The sequence below is a fragment of the Marmota marmota genome, unplaced genomic scaffold (assembly GCF_001458135.2).
Source record: "Marmota marmota marmota unplaced genomic scaffold, marMar, whole genome shotgun sequence".
NCBI lineage: Eukaryota > Metazoa > Chordata > Mammalia > Rodentia > Sciuridae > Marmota > Marmota marmota.
Genome location: NW_026000174.1, coordinates 19,501,287 through 19,524,878, shown reverse-complemented (window position 1 = coordinate 19,524,878; position 23,592 = coordinate 19,501,287). Strand labels below are relative to the sequence as shown.

At 40.0% G+C, this 23,592-nt stretch overlaps 1 protein-coding gene across 1 annotated transcript in view; it reads right to left on the bottom strand.

The window, feature by feature from the left end:
• The window catches only part of Dnhd1 (dynein heavy chain domain 1), a 96,533-nt gene that overhangs the window by 5,578 nt on the left and 67,363 nt on the right, over positions 1-23,592 (bottom strand). The window contains exons 25-34 of the mRNA XM_048787911.1: positions 9,904-11,503; positions 9,505-9,713; positions 9,048-9,252; positions 8,866-8,968; positions 4,765-4,914; positions 4,346-4,528; positions 3,794-4,225; positions 3,173-3,644; positions 566-874; positions 186-338 (exon numbers count right to left, since the gene is read on the bottom strand). Of these exons, the coding sequence (XP_048643868.1) occupies positions 186-338; positions 566-874; positions 3,173-3,644; positions 3,794-4,225; positions 4,346-4,528; positions 4,765-4,914; positions 8,866-8,968; positions 9,048-9,252; positions 9,505-9,713; positions 9,904-11,503 (3,816 nt within the window). The remainder of the gene's footprint in view (positions 1-185; positions 339-565; positions 875-3,172; positions 3,645-3,793; positions 4,226-4,345; positions 4,529-4,764; positions 4,915-8,865; positions 8,969-9,047; positions 9,253-9,504; positions 9,714-9,903; positions 11,504-23,592) is intronic.

Genomic DNA, 23,592 nt, shown 5'->3' with positions numbered 1-23,592 from the left:
CTTGGAGTCACATGGAATGTGCTTAAACCCTCACCCTTGGCAGAGCCAAGGAGGGGGCAGACAAGGGATATGGCTCCTTACTACATTCTGAGTCTGCTCAGGTTGAGTCAAGCCCTCTAAATACTGGTCCTGGGATCCTAGTGTGCCCACAAAACTGTGCTAGCAATGTGCCCTCTGGGTCTCACCTTTTTCCAAGGCACAGAGTGGGAGGGTAGTGCTCAGATAGAGACAGAAGCCAGGCTGCACCTTGGGTAGACTCAGCTTCTCCCGCTGAAGCAGCCATTGTAGTTCTTGGCACCATAGGCCCAGCTCCATGTTGGTCAGAAGCACAGGCAGGCCTGTGAGGGGAAGCAAGGACAACCCACCCACAATGCCAGCACCCATGGTACCCACAAGAGCTGACCCTGAGCAGCTATCCTCCAACAAATAGGGTTCCTTTAAGATTTTTCAACATAATGGGATGAAGGATGGGAACTAAAGTCAGACTGAGATGTGAGAGGTATATGGGGTCACAGAATCAGAGGAGGACAAGAGGGGGTAATGGTGGGTGGGCATCAGTTCTTACCACTGGCAGCTGCCTCCAAAAGCTGAGGACCCAACTCTGGGTCAGCACCTGAGAGCACATTAAAGCAGAGACGAGGTGAAGACTGAGTTTCCGAGGCTAGGCTGGACTCGTGTTTCTCTGCCTTGTTCTTTTTCTCTTCTTCTTCTTTCTCCCCTTGCTCTTGCTCTTTCTCCTGTTCTTCATTTTCACTTTCTTCTGCCTTCTGCTCTTCTGTTTGGTCTTTAGCCTTATTCCTCTCGTCACAATCATCATCTTCTTCTACACACTCATTTTTATTCTCTCTCTCTTGACTTGTCATTAGACTCTTCCCTGTGACAGAAAGATGCACAGAAATGTTTCTGAGAGGAGGATTTGGACTCTGGTGGAGCACTATTCATCCAAGGACTCCATTCCATGAGGGAAGTAAGACACTTTAGGAAAGCTGTTTAAGCTCTGTGACTCAGTTTCCTCATCAACAGAATGGAATTGATATTAGTAATGACCTCATAGGATTACCGTGAAGATTAAATACAATGACACATAGAAAACACCTAGGTTGGTGCCTAGTAAGTGCTCTATAAATGTTGCTTATTATTATTATTACTTTAAAAATAAGGGAGGGAGTTAGTCATCTCTGAAATTGGCTCCATTTCTGCCCTTTCTATAGGTTGGTTAGAAGAGTCAGTGCCTCCCCTGCTCCCTGCTTATTTTAACTTGAGATAATTCTGGTACTAACAACTTAAAGAATCCTCACTAATTTGGAAATCAGTACCTGGAAGTAGTAACTTGTAAGTGAAAGTCTGTAAACTGTGTAATTAGCTAAATCATGGGTGGTGTGGTAAACATAGATAGTTGGCTAATCAACAACCATTCCCAACTCCCTTGACCCCTTGCTATGCTGCCCAGATAATTCCTGGGCCAAACTGGTTCTCTGTGCCAGATCCATAGTTCAGTGCATTCATTTTTTTTATTGCTAACAGATTACCCCAAAATTAGCAGCTTGAAATAACACCAGTTTATTCTCTACCCTTCTGTAGGTTAGCAGTCTCACCTGTTCAACCCATTAATCCACAGCATGGCTGGATTTTCTGCACAGAGCTACACTGGGCTAAAATCAAAGTGTCAGATGGGGCTTCCCATCTCATCTGGGGCTTGAGGTCCTTTTCTAGGCTGGTGTTTTGTTTGTTTGTTTATTTGTTTGTTTTGAGATGGGATCTTGCTGTGTTGCCCAGGATGGTTTTGAACTCTTAGGTTCAAGTGATCCTCCTGCCTCAATCTCTCAAGTAGCTGGGACTTCAGATACATGCCCCATGCCTACCTATTCTTTCACACACTATTCTAATTTCTCACACTTGCCCTGTAGCCCCCACTATCTTTGAGCTAGCAACAGTTCATTGAATCCTTCTTGTGTTCAAATCTGACTGTTTTCTTTCTTCCTTTCTGCTCTGAAGGCCTCATTTGATTATACTGGGCTCATCTAGATAATCTGGGATAATATCTCTATCTTAATGCCAAATGATTAGTAATTTTAATTAACTCTTCAAACTCTTTTTTATGTAACATAACATAATCCTGGAAATAACATCAAAAGGCAAAGGTCACAGAGGCCAAAATTCTGCCTATCACATTTGGCTCTTCATATTTCTGAAAATCAGCAGCAACTCTGACATGATACTTGGAAGGACAGATGATACCTTGCATGATATACTGTGTATTAGTTTCCGGGACTACGGTAACAAATTACCACAAACTTGGTAGCTTAAACAACAGAAACTAGTTTTCTCATAGTTGTGAAAACCAGAAGTCTGCAATCAAGGTTTCAGCAGGATATACTTCTGTCAAGGTTCTAAAGAGGAGACTTCTTTGCCTCTTTCCATCCTCTGGTGGTTCCAGACTTTCCTTAGCTAGTGGCCAAAAAACTCCAATCTTGGTCTCCCTTTTCACATGGACTTCTCTTTTGTGTATGTCTTTTCTTCTGTATTTTATAAGATGCTTGTCATGGGATTTAGAGCCCACTCATATAAAGAGCAGGGTGATATTATTTCAAGGTTCAGAAGTTGATGACATCTTTTTTTCATTTTATTTTTTAGTTGTAGTTGAACACAGTACCTTTATTGTATTATTTATTTTTATGTGGTGCTGAGGATCGAACCCAGGGCCTCACACATGCTAGGCAAGTGCTCTACCGCTGAGCCACAGCCCCAGCCCTCATGACATCTTCAAAGAACCTTTTTCCAAGAGTTCACATTTTTTTCCTCACTAATGCAGCACACCAACCCCATTTTCTGGGAGATAAAACATCCCCTCTTCCTTCTAGCAAATTTTCCTTCCAACACGCCACCCAGATGTGATTCCTGATCTAAACAGAATCAATAAAAATGTTCTTCTAGAATTTTTGAACAAATCTGAGTACTAAAACTCTGGGGTGAGGGCAAGGTTTCTAATAGTGCCAAAGAAACCTGAGAAGTGGAAGACCATGAATTGGTCTTCATTGCAATATGAACCAAAAAATATATATAGCATAGGCTGATAAAATCTGGGATATTCTAGCCAGGGAAGATCACATAAGGCTCAGAGAGTTGGGCGGTTCAGATATCCCAGAAGCATGTATTATTGTCTCTGCCTTACCTCTGCGCTTAGTGGGGGCTTGTGCCAAGCATCTTTTATCTTCCAGAGGCAGTGGGTTCAACCAGATGAGTGCCTCATTGCTGGGGTCAAGCAGCAGAGGCCAACGGCAACTATGGTAGTGAGTGGAGCTCCCCAGAAGCAGGCCTGCCAAGCGGGCCGACTTTGCCTGGGGCTTCAGGTCTCGGTCCCACTGATACTGTTCAGATTCACAGCTTAGCAGTGACAGAATACTGAAGGGAGAGCATGTGGGCAACAGGGGTTTTTTTTGAGGCATGATGACAGATTTCTGCTTCTGCTTCAGTGCCTGTGCCACATCGTCTGGACCCAGGGTCTCCTGATAGCCCCTACACAGAGCCAGCCACTTGTCCAGTAGCTCTTGGCGACGGAGAGGTGGGAAGGGACCTAAATAGGTGATGGCAGCAGAACACAGGAGGGCATCTCCAAACATAGTCTTGCAGTGTCCCCTCAACTTCTGGTGTGAAGGGAAGACCAGAGGGTGTTTAGACCAGCGAGGAGAGGTATGGAGGAAAGCAAGGAAGGTGGGGCAGGAAGCAGTTAGGGCATAGGGTGGCAGGGTGTGATATGAACAAGGAAGAAGACATATGGGAGAGGGTTGGTTACCTGGAGCTGTGCACACCATTTGTTCATGGGTGTGAGCAGTGTAGACTTTATGGGCCATTTGTGATACTGGCCACATTGTGCCTGATTGAGAGTCTGTACCACATGGCTGTGGGAAATCTGGGCATCCTCTAGCTTCTTAGTCAGGGCCAAAATATTCTCCAGCATGTCCTGGGCTTGAAACTGGAATTGGCCTAAGCGGGCCTGCTCCCGAGCCAGTGTTGCCTCCACCTGCCTCAGCAGCAGGCCCGTGGGCACACCCCGGCGCTGTGCCAGTCCATAACGCAGAACAGCCCGGAGCCAGATGGCCAGGTTTGCTGTGGGTATGCTTACTGCCCTCAGAGCTGCATCACTCATGCCTGGATCCTTCAGAGTTTGTTCTAATTTTATCAGCTCTGAGTCTTTCATCTTCTCCTTGGGGAAGAATACCAGCTCCTGGGAGGAAGTGTGTTCAGGGGAGAGGGGAAGACATGGATGCTCTGGACCTTGACCCAAAAGTCTATCCCTGCCAAGTCTATCCTGTGTGCCTCCCGTCTGCTCCTTCATTATCCCTACCTGATAAAAATCTTCAGTGCATAAAAGTTGCTTGGCATTGGTCCAGCCTGTTTCATGGTGGAACAGTTCACACAATGCATCAGTCACCCGGATTACAGATTCTGGTGGTGCTCGATAGCTCCTTATCTCCTCAAAGTCAGCCACCTGCAGCTGACTCAGAGGACCCAGAAATGCCTTGCCCATCTACATGAAGAGAGGTGCTTGCTGAAGCGAGCTTTTGAGAGATGAGCTTCCCTTTCAAGATATTTTTTAATTTTCTCCTAGGAGTTCTCATGAAAGGCACTCCCCAAGATAACCTTTGCCCCCTCCCCCTGGAGACTCCATCATGAGTCTCCCCAACCCTTCCACTGAGAATCCTGTTAGGGGCTATCCTCTCCCAAGCAAAGACAAGTAGAGGGCACATGGCAGGAAAAACATACCTTCTCCAGGAAAGCCTGATACTGAGACTGCAGGGAATCTCGCTGCTTGGCTAGGTTCTCAATTAGGTGCTCCTGATGACGACACTCTGCTATCTGCCGCTTGTACAGGAGCTTGCTTTGCTCTAGCTGCTGCCGAAATTTGATGAGGCTCTGTGAACAGAGATCAGGCCCTGTAGCTCCAGATTCTGGGCTGTGTGGGAACATGCCAGGGGGAGACCCCATGGGCATGGTAGGATAACAAAACTGAACTCTGAGTAGGCACAGAATGAGTCTGAGATCTTGGTCTGTCACTTACTGCTTGGCATCTGGTAATGCAGCCCCCTGTAGGTGGTTGCTTTCCTTGCAACTTGTTTACCATACAGGCTAAGAAAATCTGATTCTAAAGTCTGAGCATGTAACTATTATGCTATGCTATTTATCTTATTTGACCCCTTAGCAGCAGTTGTCACAGAAGATAAATCTCTCTTTTAGACAAATTCTTCCTAAATCCCTAATTTCATGGCTTCTATTATATTCTAAATACTGTCAAATTCCTCTTTAGCTATATTACTGCCAAGTCCTACACTGTGTACCCATCTGCATAGTGGAAACCTCTCCTTGGATGTTTTACAGGCCCCTCAGATTCCTCATGCCCCCAAAATGAATGTATTGGTTATGCCTCTGCTCTTCTGCAATCTTACCTCTCCTTGCATTCTTGTTCTCAGAGAACTGTGGCAAAATATGCTCAGATTTCTCAAGGAAGAATTCTGATTGTTACCTCTATTCTCCTAAACCCAGGCTCTTTGAGGTCTTTTACAATTACACCTCCAACATTTCTCTCATGTCCACTTCCATCCCAAACATCCATCACTCACATTCAGGATCTCTCTCCTGACCTGCACAAGATTCCTGAATGGTCTTTTATTTCTCTCCCCTAATTCATTCCCCACACTGCAGCCTGACTGGTTTTCTAAAAACTGAATCTCATCATCATAATGTTCTTTAACACACGTCCCCCTCCCTCTGAAATGTCCCTTCCTATGAGGGGTGTCCTCTCCCTTTGTTTGATTGACAATGCCACCTTGACCACCTTGACCTACTCATTTTTCCAATCTCATCTTTTTAACTCTCCCAACATACTACTCTCCAGCCACTCCAATTTTCAGGTCCTCCAAAATTGACATATGTTCTCTTGCCTCTAGGGTTTTACACAAGCTGTTACTTTAGCCTGGAACATTTTTCCTTCCCACCTCTCTCTACATCTGGCCAAATCTTATCTAGCCTTTAAGCTTCAACATCAGTACCATTCTGGGGGCACTGTACTTTCTTTCTTAATTTTTCTTTTTTTTTTTTTGTACTAGAGATTGAACCTAAGCCACATCCCTAGCCCTTTTTTAAAAGAGTTTTTTTTTTTTTTTTTTTTTTAATAGGGTCTTGCTAAGTTGCTTAGGGCCTTGCTAAGTTCCTGAGGCTAGTCTTGAACTTGTGATCCTCCTGCCTCAGTCTCTTGAGTTGCTGGGATTACAGGTATATATCACCACACTGTTTTCTCTAGAATTCTTACTACGTCAGCCCCCTCTGGACTTTGTCATAGCATACTGTTTGGATATTTCCTTGATGAATCTATATCTCTGGAAAACTGTAGACACCATGAAGTCAAGGGCAGTGTCTTATCTCCTCTTATTAGGAGGCAATCTGACCTAATATTAATAATAACAAACATATTAAGTCATGACTATATGACAGCCTTTCTAAAGGCTTTACATGCGAAATCTCATTTAATCCTCATCACGATATTATAAGTTTAAGGAAGCTTCTCTAGCCTCTTTGGATCTCTGTTTTCTCATCAGAAAGTGGAAAAACGATAGCCATCTTGGATTCCTTGTGGAAAGGAAACTATCATCTGTCTGTCTACCTGTGTATCAGTCTAAATGTAGACATAAATATACGTAAATATTAGTAAGTGCCTGGACAAAATGATTATAGGTTTTGATTAATTTTGTTGAGTACAGTAATGAACAAATGAGCCAATTGAATATGAGATGAGAAAGAAATGGAAGATCACAGAATGACTCCTGGGATTTGGATTAAATGATTAGGTGCCTAGTGGGGGTATTTCCTAGGGTGTGGAACATTAGAAAAATTACACACTATTGTGGCTGTTGAGTGAATCACCAAGTGTTATGGTGTGGATGTGAGGTGTCCCCAAAAGGCTCATATATGGAACAATGCAAGGTTTGGAGGAGAAATGATGGGGTTATGAGAGCCTTAACCTGATTTGTGAATTGATCCCTGATGGGATTAACTGAGTGGTACTGGAAGCAGGAGGGGTGTGGCTGGAAAAAGTAGGGGCATGGCTTTGGGGTATATATTTGTATCTAGCAAGTGGAGACCTCTCTCTCTGCTTCCTGATCAACATGTGAGCTGCTTCTCTCTGCCATACTCTTCTACCATGATGTTCTGCCTCACCTAAAGCCCTGAGGAATGGAGCTGGTCTTCTGTGGACTAAGACCTCTGAAACCGTGAGCCCCCATTTTAAACTTTTCTTCCTCTACAATTGTTATAGTCAGATCTTTTAGTTACAGAACCAAAAAAAAAAAAAAAAAAAAAATCCTGACTAAAACACCAAGGCATCTGATTCTGAATGATCCCTGAGACTATGAATATCTTTTATCTAGATATGGGGCTTCTTGTGTTGTGGTCTGATGTAGATAATCAAGGAATGCCAGTACTCTTAAACCAAAACAATAATTCCTAGTATGAATCATCTTGGGAAAAAGTAGAACCCAGGACAAGAAAGAAACTGGAATTTGGGAAATATGGGGAAGTAGTCTCTTGTCCCTTCCTTTCTTTTCTTTCTTTTACAACTTGGCTGAATCTTTATGTGTAATCTAAGCTAGGCATCCTAGCTAATGGATAGTAAGAGGATTCCAGTACCTTGAGAATTCCAGGTGGCACAGTTTCATAGAGCATTATGGAAACTATGTAGGTAGACACAACGTAAGCCAGGCCTCTCGAGCTGTGCAACCCCAAGTGATATTTGGAGGGCACCCATATGGAAGAGCCATATGGAGCCATGCATTAGGATTTTTAAGGCCTGAAAGCCTACTAAAAAGCCAATCAGATTACCCAGTTGTGAGTTGGGCACTATTTCACTTCTCTGTAGTGGTCTCTGAACCGTTTCCAAGGTCTTATGCCGTAGGAAGAAAAGTGTTATTTCAAAATACCTCTTATTAAAAATAAACCAAGACTTCTTTTGTTTGGGAAAATACCTTTAACTGCGAATATTTGCCCATATAAGGTATGAAGACCCACACCCCACCAGTTTTATTCAGATTTGCTGGAAGAAGATGATTGTTCTATATAACAAATGAAAGGATTTGGGGTTTGGACTAGAAAAAAAATCTCTATTCCATGAAAAAATGTATTCAGGGAACTTTGAAAGAAAAATTAATTGAATAACATGTGGTACAGGTGTTGGGAGATGGACGTGATATAGAAAAGTTGGTCACCTAGAAACGCCCAGTAGAGGGTGAGTAAGGATATTTAGGATATTGATGTACAGTATAATATTTAAACATGCTTATTTCTTTGATATGCTGTAAATTTTCCCCTACTACCCTCATCCATTCACATCTCCTTACTATACACAACCGCCTTATGGTGCTTTTTGGAAGAAAGAGGTATAGGACAAAGTGGTATAAGGAAAAAAGATGGCTACAAGAGATAAGCTGACTAGCAATGCTAGTGAATTCAAGGGAAAATGATAAGAGTGGGAGGTGGCCATGATATTGCTATCCCTGCTGAATCCCTCATGAGTGTATATGGAGATCTTGGGATCACACTGAACTTCACATAGTCAAGACACGAGGAGCTACCAGAAGCAGACACTTGAGTTTCATGTGTTATGAAGAATCAATCTAGTCTCAACTGTGTCATAAATCTTTTGAGCCAGAGTTCTTAAGGAGGAGATAGTCAGGATTAGAGAGATCACCTGGAGAAATTATGAGGGACTTTAGGGAAATCAGAACTAAGCTTCACTCTCATTGGTTCCTTCTAACTTTTCTTTTGTACTCCTGCATTAACACAACCTTATGAATCTGACAGTCTTCTCCCTCTTACCTGCTGAGAGCCTTTTAGCTGCTGTTCCAAAATGTAGACCAGGTTGTTGGGGGTACTGTGCTGCTCAATCAGCTTTTTCAGATTCTCTAGGGCATTATAGATTCTGAAGGTAAAATGCACCACACAGTGAGTGGACTTAAGGGAGCATAAGGAGGTAAACTTCAGGGAATGGGGCCACTTACCGCTGGGCCCTATTCTTTAACTTAAGGGTCATCTGTTGCCGCAGCAGCATGAAGGTGTCCAGAAGGTCTAGGAAAGTCTTGGGGGTCACAAGTGGCAATGCAGGGCACAGGTGCTCATGGTAGTAGGCAGCCGAAAGGTGGATGAGGGCCATGGCTTTGGCCACACTGGAAATAGAGGCCTGGAGATCTGGGTACTTCAAGCAGTCTGCAATGGGTATGGCTTTAGCATGGACTTGTAAGCCCATAGGAAAGTGGGAAAGGTAAGGGTCTCTATTCTAGCTCAGGAAGGAGGTCAGAAAATGTGAAGGGAGCTCAGTAAACACACACACACACACATACACACACACACACACACAGGAGAATCAGAGATAAACAGAGACAGACAGACACTGGCCTAGGTAATAATCCTAATTAGAACCTAGTTGAAATGACTGGTAAGGTCAAGAAAAAGGCTCACCATCATCAAGGGGTAGACTCTGAGCACCCTCCAGATGGTGCTGGGCTACCCTGACTAAGGAAGCTTGGTCCCAGGGTTCATAGTAGTCAATGCTGGCAGTGGCTAGTTGAACGAGCCTCAGGTAAAGGGTGGAGGGCAGCTGCTTGTGGGCCTGGTAATCTCCCATCAGGAAAAACATGTGCAGGTGGCTACACACTTGCTGGTAGAACCTGTGGGCCAGGAGTCAGTCAGCGGCTGTCTTCTTTTTATCCCGTTTGCCCTACCGGGTCCCAGTTCCAATCCTGACCACTTAGCCCTCATCTTAAGAGCCTTCACAATAGCACATAAATTTCCTTATAGCCTTTTGGGCAGGACAGAGTAAGAGCAGAGAAGACCCACGTATGGGGCTTTAGGACTTACCACTGCAATGCCACTTCCTTCTTAGTGTTGTTTTTGATATCAAGGTTCTCCATTGGTACATGTTCTTCAATGTTGTCCAGATCTGCCTCTGTGTACTGGTCAGGGAAACTGCCTGAGGTTGCCAGGGCTACTAGGTGATGGAGGGTAGCGAGATCCACACTCTTGGGTACCAGTAAGACCACTGGCTGGTTTAATATGCCAGCATGCCAGCTGGCATCTCTCAAACACTGGAGAATGTCCTCCTCTGAACTAGATGGCAGATGGAAGAGGCGGGCCTGACAAATGCTAGAGGCCAGAGTGATGGCAGTACAGCGCCCAGTACCCAGAGTTCCTGAGAGCAATAGGCCATGCTGCCTGGGCTTGGCCAGAACTCGGACCAGGCGGGCCACATGCTGGGCCATGGAGTGGCACCAGGCAAGGTGGGGGCTCAGCCCCAGCTGAGCAGCTGAGGTGGACAACTGTTTTTCCAGGCTCTCCCACTGCCGTTCCAGGTATAAGTTGGGGCTCTCAGAGTTGGATCCCAGTATCAACTCCTGACTGAAGACCAGATCTGAGGGCTTTTCCTGGGGACACAGTAGTAATACCGGTAACAACAGGGGTGAAATCAGGTCTATCTGGGGTGATTTCTGCAACAAACTCTTGGATTTCTTTGACTGGAACTCATTGTGAGAAGCCCTTTTGCTTTCCTCCTGCTGTATCTTGTGACTTATGCTTTCTATAATCTCCCTTTGTACTGGCCTTATGGATGGTGCTAGACTTGGTTCCCTGGAATGTAAGCCTGCTGTGGCTTGAAGGCCATAGGGATCCTCTTCCTCATCTGTTTCACTATTACTATTGCTTAAGTCCTCCCACTGGGCCAACTCCCCTTCAGATTCCACTTCAGGTACCCTCTCCTCCTCCTCCTCCTCATGGTCCTTGTCCAAGTACTGGGGCCCTGGCCCACCACAGAAAACATTCTGAGCTACTTCTAGGAGCAGCTTGGCACAGAAAGAGCGTTCCTTAGGGCTGTTCAACCGGTCACAAAAAGTTCTCTGTGCCTCATGTAACCAAAGACGCACCATGCTCCGAATAGCCATCATAGTAGTTAGGCGAGTGCCACGCAAGCCTGATACAAGGCGCAAGTGCTCCTGGTGGTTGGGAAAATCTACGAAACCCCGTGAGCCTATTCTGGTAGGCAATAGCTGCAGGCTTCCCAAAAGTTGGCTCACAGAGTGCAGAGAGAAGTGGTAGTGTGGGTGGAGGGGTGAAGGCATGAAGGAGTTACACATAGCCTCCCAGGCCTCTACTGAGGCCCGGACCAGGGCTCTTGCCAGAACACTCTCTCTCTCCACAAAGGGGAAGCGCTCGAGCCAGGCTTGGAGGCTAGGCACATGTCTGCTCAGCATGGTAGCCTGGGTCATGCTCTCTAGGGCCAGAACTGTGAAGAGACGAAAGAGGCGTGGGCAGAGTGGGCGCTCACAGCATCCTGGCACTGTGGCAGTGACAAGGAAGTTGACTATAGGCTGCAGTGTCTGCAATTCCAAGGTGCTGTGGGCATACACAGTGCCATCCATGGCCTGACGCAGAGTCTCCAGTACTGGCTGGCAGCTCTTTTCTGGGTCTGTGGAATATGAAGAACAACAATGAGCACATCTGGAAGTCCACATGAAAATGTCCTCCTGTTCCTCTTATTCTTACTTCCTGGCTTTGCTTCTAGGATACCCAGTTCTAAAGGAATTTTGTGTATCTGATGTGTTGGGCCATGGCAATATTTCAGCAAGTCATTTTCTCTCTGCCCCACAATTTCCTAAAATTGAGCAATTTCCTCTCTTTTTTTCCCCAGATCCTACCTCCATGACCAATTATTCATTAACTGAAGGAAAATGAATACTGTAATAAGATTTGGAAGCGGAGATGGTTGAGAAATGGATCAGATCACAATTAGGGGGGCAGTGCAATGATTTCAGTCAGAGTGTAGTTATATCACATGTATACTTCTTTTACACTGTTGGTAGGATTATAAATGGAAATCAGTACGGAGACTCCTCAAAGACTAGGTATAGAACCACCATATGACCCAGCTACACCACTCCTCGGTATTGATCCTAAAGAATTAAAGTCAGCGTACTATAGTAATACATACATACCTATAGTCATAGTAGCACCATTAACAATAGCTAAATTGTGGAACTAGCCTAGGTGTCCATAAGTGGATGAATGAATAAACATATGTGGAAGCTAGAGAGGGAAAAAGGAGGGAAAAGCGTGAAGGGGAATCTCATAAAAACTGAAGGGAGACCTGTAAAGTAGAGGAAATGGAACAGGGGGAAGGAGGAGGGGAAATACTAGGGAATGATATTAACCAGATTATATTGTTTTATCATACCATGTATGAATATGTAACAACAGATCCCACTACCATGTGTAATTATAATACACCAAAAATATGGAAGAAAAAAATAAAAATTTGTTTTATGCCATTTAGTTTGTTTTTCTGTTTAATTGCTTTCTGTTCTAATGTTTGTTATTTACTTCCTCCTAATTGTTTTGAGTTTAACTTTTTTTTTTCTTTTTCCAGATTCTGGAGTTGAAAACTTAGATAACTGATTCCAATTTCTTTCCCACTTATATAGGCATTTAAAGCCATAACCTTATCTCTAAGCACTGCTTTAGATGCATCCCATACATTTTGATATGCATTATTTTAATTACTATTGAATTCAAAATATTTTCTAATTTCTCTCATCATTTCTTTTTTGATGCACGAATTATTTAGAAGTCTGCTGTTTAATTTCAAAGAATTTGGGAATTTTCTAGGTATCTCATTGTTACTTGATTTTTATTGTTGTGATCAGAGAAAATACTCCATAAAATTTTAATCCTTTGAAATTTTTTGAGATTCATTTTATAACCCAGCATGTGATCTATCTTTGTGAATATTCCTTATGTACTTGGAAAAAAGTGCATTTTGTAATTGGTGGGTTTAATGTATTGTTCTATTTAGAGTATTATTAACTTTCCCACTTCATATATATATAAAACCTTTATGTCTTTCTGATAAGTCTTTTAACTATGAGATGTCCTGATATCTCTAATAGTACTCTGTCTTAAAATGCTTTGTTATTATGTACTCTATATAATGCATTCTATTTGTATCGTAATAGGCATTTAAAGCCATAACCTTATCTCTAAGCACTGCCTTTTTTTTTTAACTTTCAATCTGTTTATTATGCTGGGGATCAACCAGGGCTGCACACCTGCTAGACAAGCACTCTACCTCTGAGCTACATCCCCAGCCCTGTGTTTTTATCTTTAAAGTGCATTTCTTAGACAGCACATATCAGGTCTTCCTGTGTTATCTAGTCTGACAGCATTGGCCTTTTATATTTATTTAGTCCATTTATATTTCATGTAATTGTTGATATGTCTGGTTTAAAGTTCATCATATTATTTGTTTTCTATTTGTTCTATTTTTAATTCATCTGTAGCTTTATTGCTTTATTTTGCATAACTTAAATGTTTATTATCTCGTATTTATTGGCTCTTTAGCTATACTCCTTATTTTTATTATTATTCAGTAATTTTTCTAGGGCTAACAATATGCCTCCTTTAACTTACCAAAGTTAAGAGTTAATATTATATCACTTCAGACTTCATATCTGACCTTCATATTACTTCCTATTTCATCCTTCCTACTTCACATTTTACCATATGACATGCTACTTCACAAATATGAAACTAACAACAGTATAATTCAATTTGTTTCTCCCTACCCCATCCTTTTACTGTTGCATCTATTCTTTCTTTTACTTCTATCTACATTAACAAACCATCTAACAATGCTATTATTTTTGTTTTAGGTGATCATCTGTCTTTTTAAGGAAACTACAGGAAGAAAAAGTCATTTATATGTATCCACATATTTACAATTTTTGATACTCTTCATTATTTTCTATATATCTGTTATTTTCCTTTTGCCTGGGAAACATCTTTTTAATATTATAGTGAAGTTTTAGCAGCCATGAACTTTCTCAACCTATGTGTCTAAAATATTTTACCTCACCTCATTTTTGAAGGGTATCTTTGCTAGGTAAAGAATTCTATGTTGATGAGTTTTCTTTTCTTTCTTTTTTTTTTAATAATTGTAGTAGTTTAAAGAATCAAGATAATGGTGCCAACCAAGAATCTTGTATTCAGCAAAAGTAAGCTTTAGACTTGAAGATGAAATAAAAACCTTCCACGATAAACAAAAGTTAAAAGAATTTATAAATAGAAAACTGGTACTACAAAACATCCTTGGCAAAATATTCCATGAAGAGGAAATGAAAAACAACAATGAAAATCAGCAGAGGGAGGTAGTACACTAAATGAAAAACTAATCAAAGAGGAAAACCAAGTCAAGTTAAATAACAAAAATAAACAAATATGGCTGGAAATACAAACCACGTCTCAATAATAACCCTAAATGTTAAAGGCTTAAACTTGCCAATCAAAAGACATAGGCTAGCAGATTGGATTAAAAAAAAAAAAAAAGACCCAACAATATACTGCCTCCAGGAGACTCATCTGATAGTAAAAGACATACACAGAGTGAAGGTGAAAGGTTGGGAAAAATCATACCACTCACATGGACTGTGGAAGCAAGCAGGAGCTTCCATACTCATATCAAATAGAGTAGACTTCAAGCCAAAATTAATCAAAAGGGATAAAGATGGACATTACATACTGCTCAAGGGAACCACACAACAAGACATAACAATCATAAATATATATGCCCCAAACAATGGTGTAGCTATGTTCATAAAAAACAAACAAACAAACAAACAAAACAAAACAAAACAAAAAAACTCTTCTCAAGAGTCAAATTGACCACAACACAAGAAGCCATCAGAAGATTACCAACCAAGAAAAGCTCAGGACCAGATGGATACACAGCCGAGTTCTACAAGATCTTTAAAGAAGAACTAATACCAATACTCTTTAATTTATTTCAGGAAATAGAAAAAGAGGCAGTAATTCCAAACTCATTCTATGAGGCCAATATCACCCTGATTGCAAAACCAAGCAAAGACACATCAAAGAAAGAAAACTTCAGGCCAATATCTCTAATGAACATAGATGCAAAAATTAACATAAAATAAAATTCTGGCAAATCGAATAGTAAAACATATCAAAAAGATTGTGCACCATGATTAGGTGGGATTCATTCCAGGGATGCAAGTTTGGTTCAACATACAGAAATCAATAAATGAAATTCATCACATCAATAGACTCAAAGGTAAGAATCATATAATCATCTCAAAAGATGCAGAAAAAGCATTTGACAAAATACAGCACCCTTTGTGTTCAAAACACTAGAAAAACTAGGGATAACAGGAACATATCTTAACATCCTAAAGGCTATCTATGCTAAGCCTCAGGCCAACATCATTCTAAATGGAGAAAAATTGAAGGCATTCCCTCTAAAAACTGGAACAGACAGGGATGCCCTCTTTCACCACTTCTATTCAACATAATCCTGAAACACTGGCCAGAGCAATTAGACAAATGAAAGAAATTAAAGGGATATGTATACGGAAAGAAGAATTTAAATTAGCACTATTTGCTGACGATATGATTCTATACCTAGAAGAACCAAAAAACTCCACCAGAAAACTTTTAGAACTAGTAAATGAATTCAGCAAAGTAGCAGGATATAAAATCAACACCCATAAATCAAAGGCATTTCTGTATATCAGTGACAAATCCTCTGAGAAGGAAAAGATGAAAACTACCCCATTCACAATGACCTTAAAAAAAAAAAAGATACTTGGTAATCAACTTAATGAAAGAGGTGAAAGATCTATACAATGAAAATTACAGAACCCTAAAGAGAGAAATCAAAGAAGACCTTAGAATATGGAAAGATCTACCTTGCTCTTGGATAGGCAGAATTAGTATTATCAAAATGATACCAAAAGCACTATACAGATTTAATACAATTCTGATCAAAATCCCAATGGCATTCCTCATAGAAGTAGAAAAAGCAATCATGAAATTCATGTGGAAAAATAATAAACCCAAAATAGCTAAAGCAATCCTTAGCAGGAAGAGTGAAGAAGGTGGCATCGCTATACCAGACCTTAAACTATACTACAGAGCAATAGTAACAAAAATAGCATGGTATTGGCACCAAAACAGACTGGTAGACCAATGGTACAGAATAGAGGACACAGAGAATAACTCACAAAATTACAATTATCTTATATTAGACAAAGGTGCCAAAAACATGCACTAGAGATAAGATAGCATCTTCAACAAATGGTGCTGGGAAACTGGAAATCCATATGCAACAAAATAAAATTAAACCCCTATCTCTCACCATGCACAAAACTTAACTCAAAATGGATCAAGGACCTTGGAGTTAAACCAGAGACTCTGTGTCTATTAGAAGAAAAGGTAGGCCCTAATATTCATCATGTGGGATTAGGCCCCAACTTCCTCAATAAGACTCCTATAGTTGGGCTAGGGATGTGGCTCAAGCAGTAGCGCACTCTCCTGGCATGTGCAAGGCGCTGGGTTCGATCCTCAGCACCACAAAAAAATAAAATAAAGATGTTGTGTCCACTGAAAACTAAAAAATAAATATTAAAAAATTCTCTCTCTCTCTCTCTCTCTCACACACACACACACACACAAGACTCCTATAGCACAAGAATTAAAACCAAGAATCAATAAATGGGGTGGAAAAATTTAAAAAAAATAAAATAAATAAATAAATGGGGTGGAATCAAACTAAAAAGTTTCTTTTCAGCAAAAGAAACAATCTGTGAGGTGAACAGAGAGCCTACATCCTGGGAGCAAATTTTTACTCCTCACACATAAGATAGAGCAATAATCTCTAGGGTGTATAAAGAACTCAAAAATCCAAGCACCAAAAAAAAAAAAATAATCCAATCAACAAATGAGCCAAGGACCTGAACAGACACATCTCAGAAGAGGATATATACTCAATCAACAAATATATGAAAAAATGCTCATCATCTCTAGCAATCAGAGAAATGCAAATCAAAACTACTTTAAGATATCATCTCACTTTAGTCAGAATGGCAGCTATTATGAAAGACAGACAACAATAAATGTTGGCAAGGATGTGGGGGGAAAGATACACTCATACTTTGCTGGTGGGACTGCAAATTGGTGCAGCCAATATGGAAAGCATTATGGAGATTCCTTGGAAATCTGGGAATGGAACCACCATTTGACCCAGCTATCCCTCTCCTCAGACTATACCCAAAGGTCTTAAAAACAGCATACTACAGGGACACAGCCACATAAATGTTTATAGCAGCACAATTCACAATAGCTAAACTGTGGAGCCAATCTAGATGCCCTTCAGTGGATGAATGGATTACAAAAATGTGGCATATATACACAATGGAATATTACTCAGCAATAAATGAGAATAAAATCATGGCATTTGCAGATAAAAATGGATGGCACTGGAGAAGATAATGCTAAGTGAAGTTAGCCAATCCCCAAAAAAGAAAACAAATGTTGAGTGTTTTCTCTGATATAAGGAGGCTGACTCATAGTGGGGTGGGGGGGGGAGCATGGGAGGAATAGATGAATTCTAGATAGGGAAGAGGGGTGAGAAGAAAAGGGAGGGGGCAGAGGATTAACAAGGATGGTGAAATATGATGGACATGATTATCCAAAGTACATGTATGAAGACACAAATTGGGTGTCAACATACTTTATATACAAACAGAGATATGAAAAATTGTGGTATATATGTGTAATAAGAATTGTAATGCCAAAAAAACAAAGTACATGTATAAAGACATGAATTGGTGTGAATATACTTTATATACAAAGATATGAAAAATTGTGTAATAAGAATTGTAATACATTCCGCAGTCATGTATTTTAAAAAATAACATCAATTAAATTTTTAAAAAGATAGAAAACAGAACTTTAGCCCTTGAAGACAGAACTTCAGGCCCTACAGACAGGACACATGAAGTTGAATACATAAAATAATAAAGGGAAAAATAATAGAACATAATCAAAAGATATAAGAAATATAGAACAACATCAAGACACAATACCTGAGAATCATTGGGATAGAATAGAACATGGAGATATAAGCTAAAGGCATAAAGAACATTTTTAAGGAAATAGTTACAGAAAAATTCTCCCATATCAGAAATGAGAGAGACATATCCACATATAAGAGGCTTACAGTATCCCAAATAGACCTATTCAAATGAGAAACTCTCCAAGGCATATCATAATCAAAATGCCTATTATGGAAAATATGGAAAGCGTATTAAAAGCTGCAAGAGAGAAATGTCAAGTCATATTTAGAGGCAAACGGATTTGGCTCACATCTGACATCTCAAATCAGATCCTAAACTCAAGGAGGGCCTGAATTGAGATGTTCCAAACTATAAAAGAACTTAAAACAACTTCTAGCCAAGGTTAGTATACTCGGAAAAGCTCAGCTTCAAATTCAAGGGGGACATAAAATTTTTCCGTGATAATACTAAAAGAAATTATGAGCACCAGGCTAACACTACAAAGGATACTCAGAGATAAACTGCACTCAGAGGAACTGAAAAACAAATCCCAGAGCTCCCAAACAGAGGAAGTTCAATAGGAGAGTAATCTATCTACTGAAGGAGAATCAAGACAGTATTAAAAACAGCAAAAAAGGAAAACACAATCCCACATCCATACTAACATGAAATGTTAAGGGACCCAAATTCCCAATTAAAAGACATAAATTAGCAGATTGGATCAAAAAGCAATATTGAGCTATATTCTCTTAAAAGGAGACTCATAGGCAAAACACCCATGACATTAAATCTAAAGATAGACCCCAACACAATAATTCAGAGTGATTTCAACATACTCTTATCACCAATAGACAGGTCATCAAAACATAAAATCAATAAAGATGTCTCCAACCTAATAATACTGGAAATCAAGTGGACCTAGCAGATATCTACAGAATATCTCCACTCAAAACAGCTGAATCTCCCTTCTTATTAGCAGCACACGGAACTTTTTCCAAGTTAGATCACAAAGCAAATCTTACCATATATTTAAAAATTGTTAAAATCCCATGCATCCTATCAGATCATAATGGAATTAAGGTAGAAATCAATAGCAAGAAAAATAATAGAAAAATATAAACATATGGTTTCTAAATGAAGAATAGACCAAAGAAATTAGTAGAAATCAAGAAATTATTAGAAACTAATGAGAATAGAGATACAACATATGAAAATCTCTGGGACAATATGAGAGCATTTCTAAGATGGAAAATTTATACCACTGAGGGCCTATATTTAAAAAAATAGAGAGATCCCAAATAAATAAGTTTATGCTCCACTGCAAGTTCTTAGAATAAGAAGAAAAAACTAATTTCCAAGCTAGTAGAAGACAGAAAATGACTAGGATCAGAACCAAAATTATCAAAATTGAGAATATAAAAAATGCACAGCACAGATGTAATGAAAAGATGGTTTTCAACAAGATAAAATTGATAAATCCAATAAGACTCCCAATATACAAAAAGTGTAATCAAAAATCAATAAATAGTATGGCATCAAATTGAAACATTTTCCACAGCAAAGTAAACAATCAAGAACATGAAGAGAAGAGAGAGCCTACAAAATGGGAGAAAATCTTTGCCACCTGCACCTCAGATAGGGCATTAATATCCAGGATATACAAAGAAATTTTAAAACTTAACACCAAAACACACACACACACACACACACACACAAAGAAAAAAACACCAACAACAAATAGACCAATCAATAAGTGGACAAAGGAACTAAACAGACACTTCTCAAAGATTTCTTCTTTTATTTCTAAGAAATGTCAACATATATATGAAAAAAATGTTCAACATCTCTAGCAATTAGTAAATTCAAATTAGCTGAGATGTCATCTCACTCCAGTTAGAATGGCAATTATCAAGAATACAAGTAACAATAAATGTTGGTGAAGATACGGGAAAAGGTTACACTCATACATTATTGGTGGGGCTGCAAACTGGTACAACCACTCTGCAAAGCAGTATGGAGTTTCCTCAAAAAAAAAAAAAAACCCTAGGAATAGAACCACCATTATACCCAGTTATCCCATTCCTTGATATATATTCAAAGAATTTAAAATCAGCATGCTACAGTTTCACAGTCATATCAATGTTTATAATATCACAATTCACAATAGCTAAGCCAACCTAGCTGCCCTTCAACAGATGAAAGGATCAAGAAAATGTGGCATATATAATACACATGGAGTGTTATCCAATCATTAAGAAGAAAGACTTTATGACATTTTCCAGTAAATAGATCTGGAGTCTGTCATGATAAGTGAAATAAGCCAATCCCCAGAAGCCAAAGGTAAAATGTTTTTCTAACATGAGGAAGCTAACCCTCAATAAGAGAGGGGCAAGAGAATAGAAGTTCACTAGAGTAGACAAAGGGGAATGAAGGGAGGGGAGGGGAAATAGGAAAAGGAAAGACAGTAAAATGAATCTGACATAAATTTCCTCACCATCATATACATCCATAAGAAATTAATTTAAAAAATAACTATGGATAAATGGCAGAAAGATCAATAGAGGGAAGGGAGAAGAGGGTGGAGAGAGAGGAGAAGGAGATGTACTGGGTTCTGAATTAGAATAAGATATATTCCATGCTTGGATAATAGGTTCTACTGTCATATATAACCAAAAAGAACCAACTTTAAAAACAAAAAAAAGATTCATCCTACCCTTCCTTCAGGACAAAACAACTACTATATTTCAGGTGCCTTATAGTCCAAGGAGGTTAGGGCCCAGGAGGAAAAGAGTAAACAGGTAATCCAATAATAAGTAGGGCTAGTATGGAATTGGGTAAGCATTCCATACTATGAAAGAGAACAGAGACTTATCTGAACCTGGGAGCATCTGGAAGACTTCTGCAGATGACTTCTACACTAAGTCCTGGAGAACATAAAATAACTAGACAAAGAAAATGGATAGGGATTAGGTGGAGAGTTGAGAGAAAGAAATATTCAAAAATGCTCAAAGGTGAGAGAGTATGGAACTGTGAATGATTCAACATATATATGGGAAGGTTCCAAGAAATGATTCTGGAGGTACTAAAAGTCAGGGACTAAGATGTTTATCCTGAAGTCTTTGGAGAATTAACAAAGACAATAGATAAAATAATAGTTTTAATAGATAAGTAACCCCATAAGATTACCCTTTTAGAAACATCTTTGGAATTGCAAATTATGAAACTCCAGGCACCAGAAACTAGAACTAGAACATTTTCTCTTGGAAATAATTTTCTCTTGACTGTACTACTCCTTTTTTTCTAAGAAGTGTTGGGAAGGAGAAGCATGTCCCTAGATTATGCAAATAGAGAAAGTGGGATGGTGAGCAGTTTGGAAGAGAGATGTGGCAATGTGTTGATTATGGGCACATGAATGCTTGGTTTTTAAGTTTCACTTGTGAGAGAAGCATTAAAATAAGTAGTTGACAGGGTTTGCTTTTGATTAAGACAACTTATCCACTCTTGAGCCAAATTTGTTTAATCTCTGTTTCCTGAACTGAAAAGTAAGAATACTAATATATAAACTTTTATTGGGGTCTTATATGCAAGGCCTCACTTACATACAGAGCATAAAAAAGATGAATAATATAAGCAGAGAAACTATATTTCTCAGGGACTGAGGTGTGGGAGAAATGGGAAGATGTTAGTCAAAGGATACAAATTTTCACGTATAAGATGAATAAATTCTGAAGATTTACCATACAGCATCAATAGTGATGGTTAATTAATTTGATTGTGACAGTCATTACACAATGTATATTATGAAATCATCACATTGTACACATTGATTATATTCTATTTTCATTTGTCAATTAAAAATTTTGTGTGATTTTTAAAAAAGATTGATAACCAAACTAGTGAAAAGAAAGAGAAAACCCAAATCAATACAATTAAAGATGATAAGGGAGATATTACTACAGACTCTACTGAAATTCCAAGGATAATTAGAACCTATTTGAAAATTTATACTTCAATGAACTGGAAAATCTAGACGACATTGACAAATTTATAGACACATATGACCTGCCCAAATGGAACAAGAACGATAAAGAAAACCTAAACAGACCACTATCAAGTAATGAAATTGGAACAGAAATTAAACACCTTCCAAAAAAGCCCAGGACCAGATGGATTCTCAACTGAGCTCTACCAGACCTTTACAGAAGAACTACACCAGTCTTTCTCAAATTATTCCATGAAATTGAAAGGGAATGGCCAAATATATTGTATGAAACTAGTATAACCCTGATACTAAACCACACAAAGTGCATCAAGGAAAGAAAACTACAGACCAGTATCCCTGATGAACATAGATATAAATATCATTAATAAGATACTAGCAAACTGATTTTAAAAACACATACAGAAAAGACAACACATCATAATCAAATAGGTTTAATTCCAGAGATGTAAGTTTGGTTCAACATATGCAAATCAATAAATGTAATTCATCACTTAAACAGAATTAAGGACAAGAATCACATGAGCATCTCAATAGATGGGGGAAAGGCCTTTGATTAAATCCAGTACCCAATCATTAAAAAAGTATCCATGCATATGCTGGAGAAGCTAAGGATGGAAGGAACATACCTCAACATTGTACAGGCCATTTATGAAAAACCCAAAGCCATCATCATACTGAATAGAAAAAAACACTAAAAACCTTTTATTTTAAATGAGGAACAAGACAAGCATGTCCACTCTCACCACTTATATTCAATGTAGTCCTCAAAACATAAGACAAAACCAGGAGGCAAGAAAAAAATCAAAGGGATACAAATAGGAAAAGAAGTCCAACTATCTTTCTTTGCCAATGACATGATCCTGTATCTAGAAGATCCCCAAAACTCCACCAGTAGACTTCTAGAGGTTAAAAGTTCAGCGGAGAGAGGAAGATGGCGGCGAGGGGAGTGCATTGCCCCCGTGTGCCGCGTCACTGTATGGGAGTATGATGAGTCAGGACGGCTAAAGGCTATCTTGTTAGGAATTTCCAGCAATAGTGGGGTGCTCTGGAACCTGGAGGAAGGATTTCCATCGCACGAGGATCAGCTATGGGGACTCAAATGCGAGAGATTTGTCGCACGGAGGGTAACACTGCTTATTCAGCAAATCGCCCCACGGCTAGAGTCTGCAGCGCACGCTGGGAAACGAGGAGATAGCGGCGCAGGGATACAGTGCTGCAGTTTCTGCCAGCCGTGCAAGCACTGTACTCAGTGCTGAATTCTGGGTTCGAGACGGGGGAAGGAAGCGGTCCATTTCGGTTCTCCACACTGGTCAGACCACAGAGGAGGCCAGCGGCCACCATCTTGGAGAGCTGACGTCACCATCCCTGTTTTCGACTGACCGCAGCTCATTCAGCCATAGAACAGGTAATTTCAGGCTGCCATTCGCCTGCGGCTTGCAGACAGATTACTCAGGCTCAGTGCTAAATAACCCGCAGAAACTGCTTCTTGGAGCCTGCTCTTATCAGAGCATACACCGAGCACGGAGCGGCCGAGTTCCGGCTCCCAGAACTGCTCTGGCCCAGGGCTAAGGAGCCCGTGGAATCTGCTTCTCGGTCCGGGTCCTGCTGAGGGCCAGTCAGGACTCACCTGTTGATTTGGTTACCAGG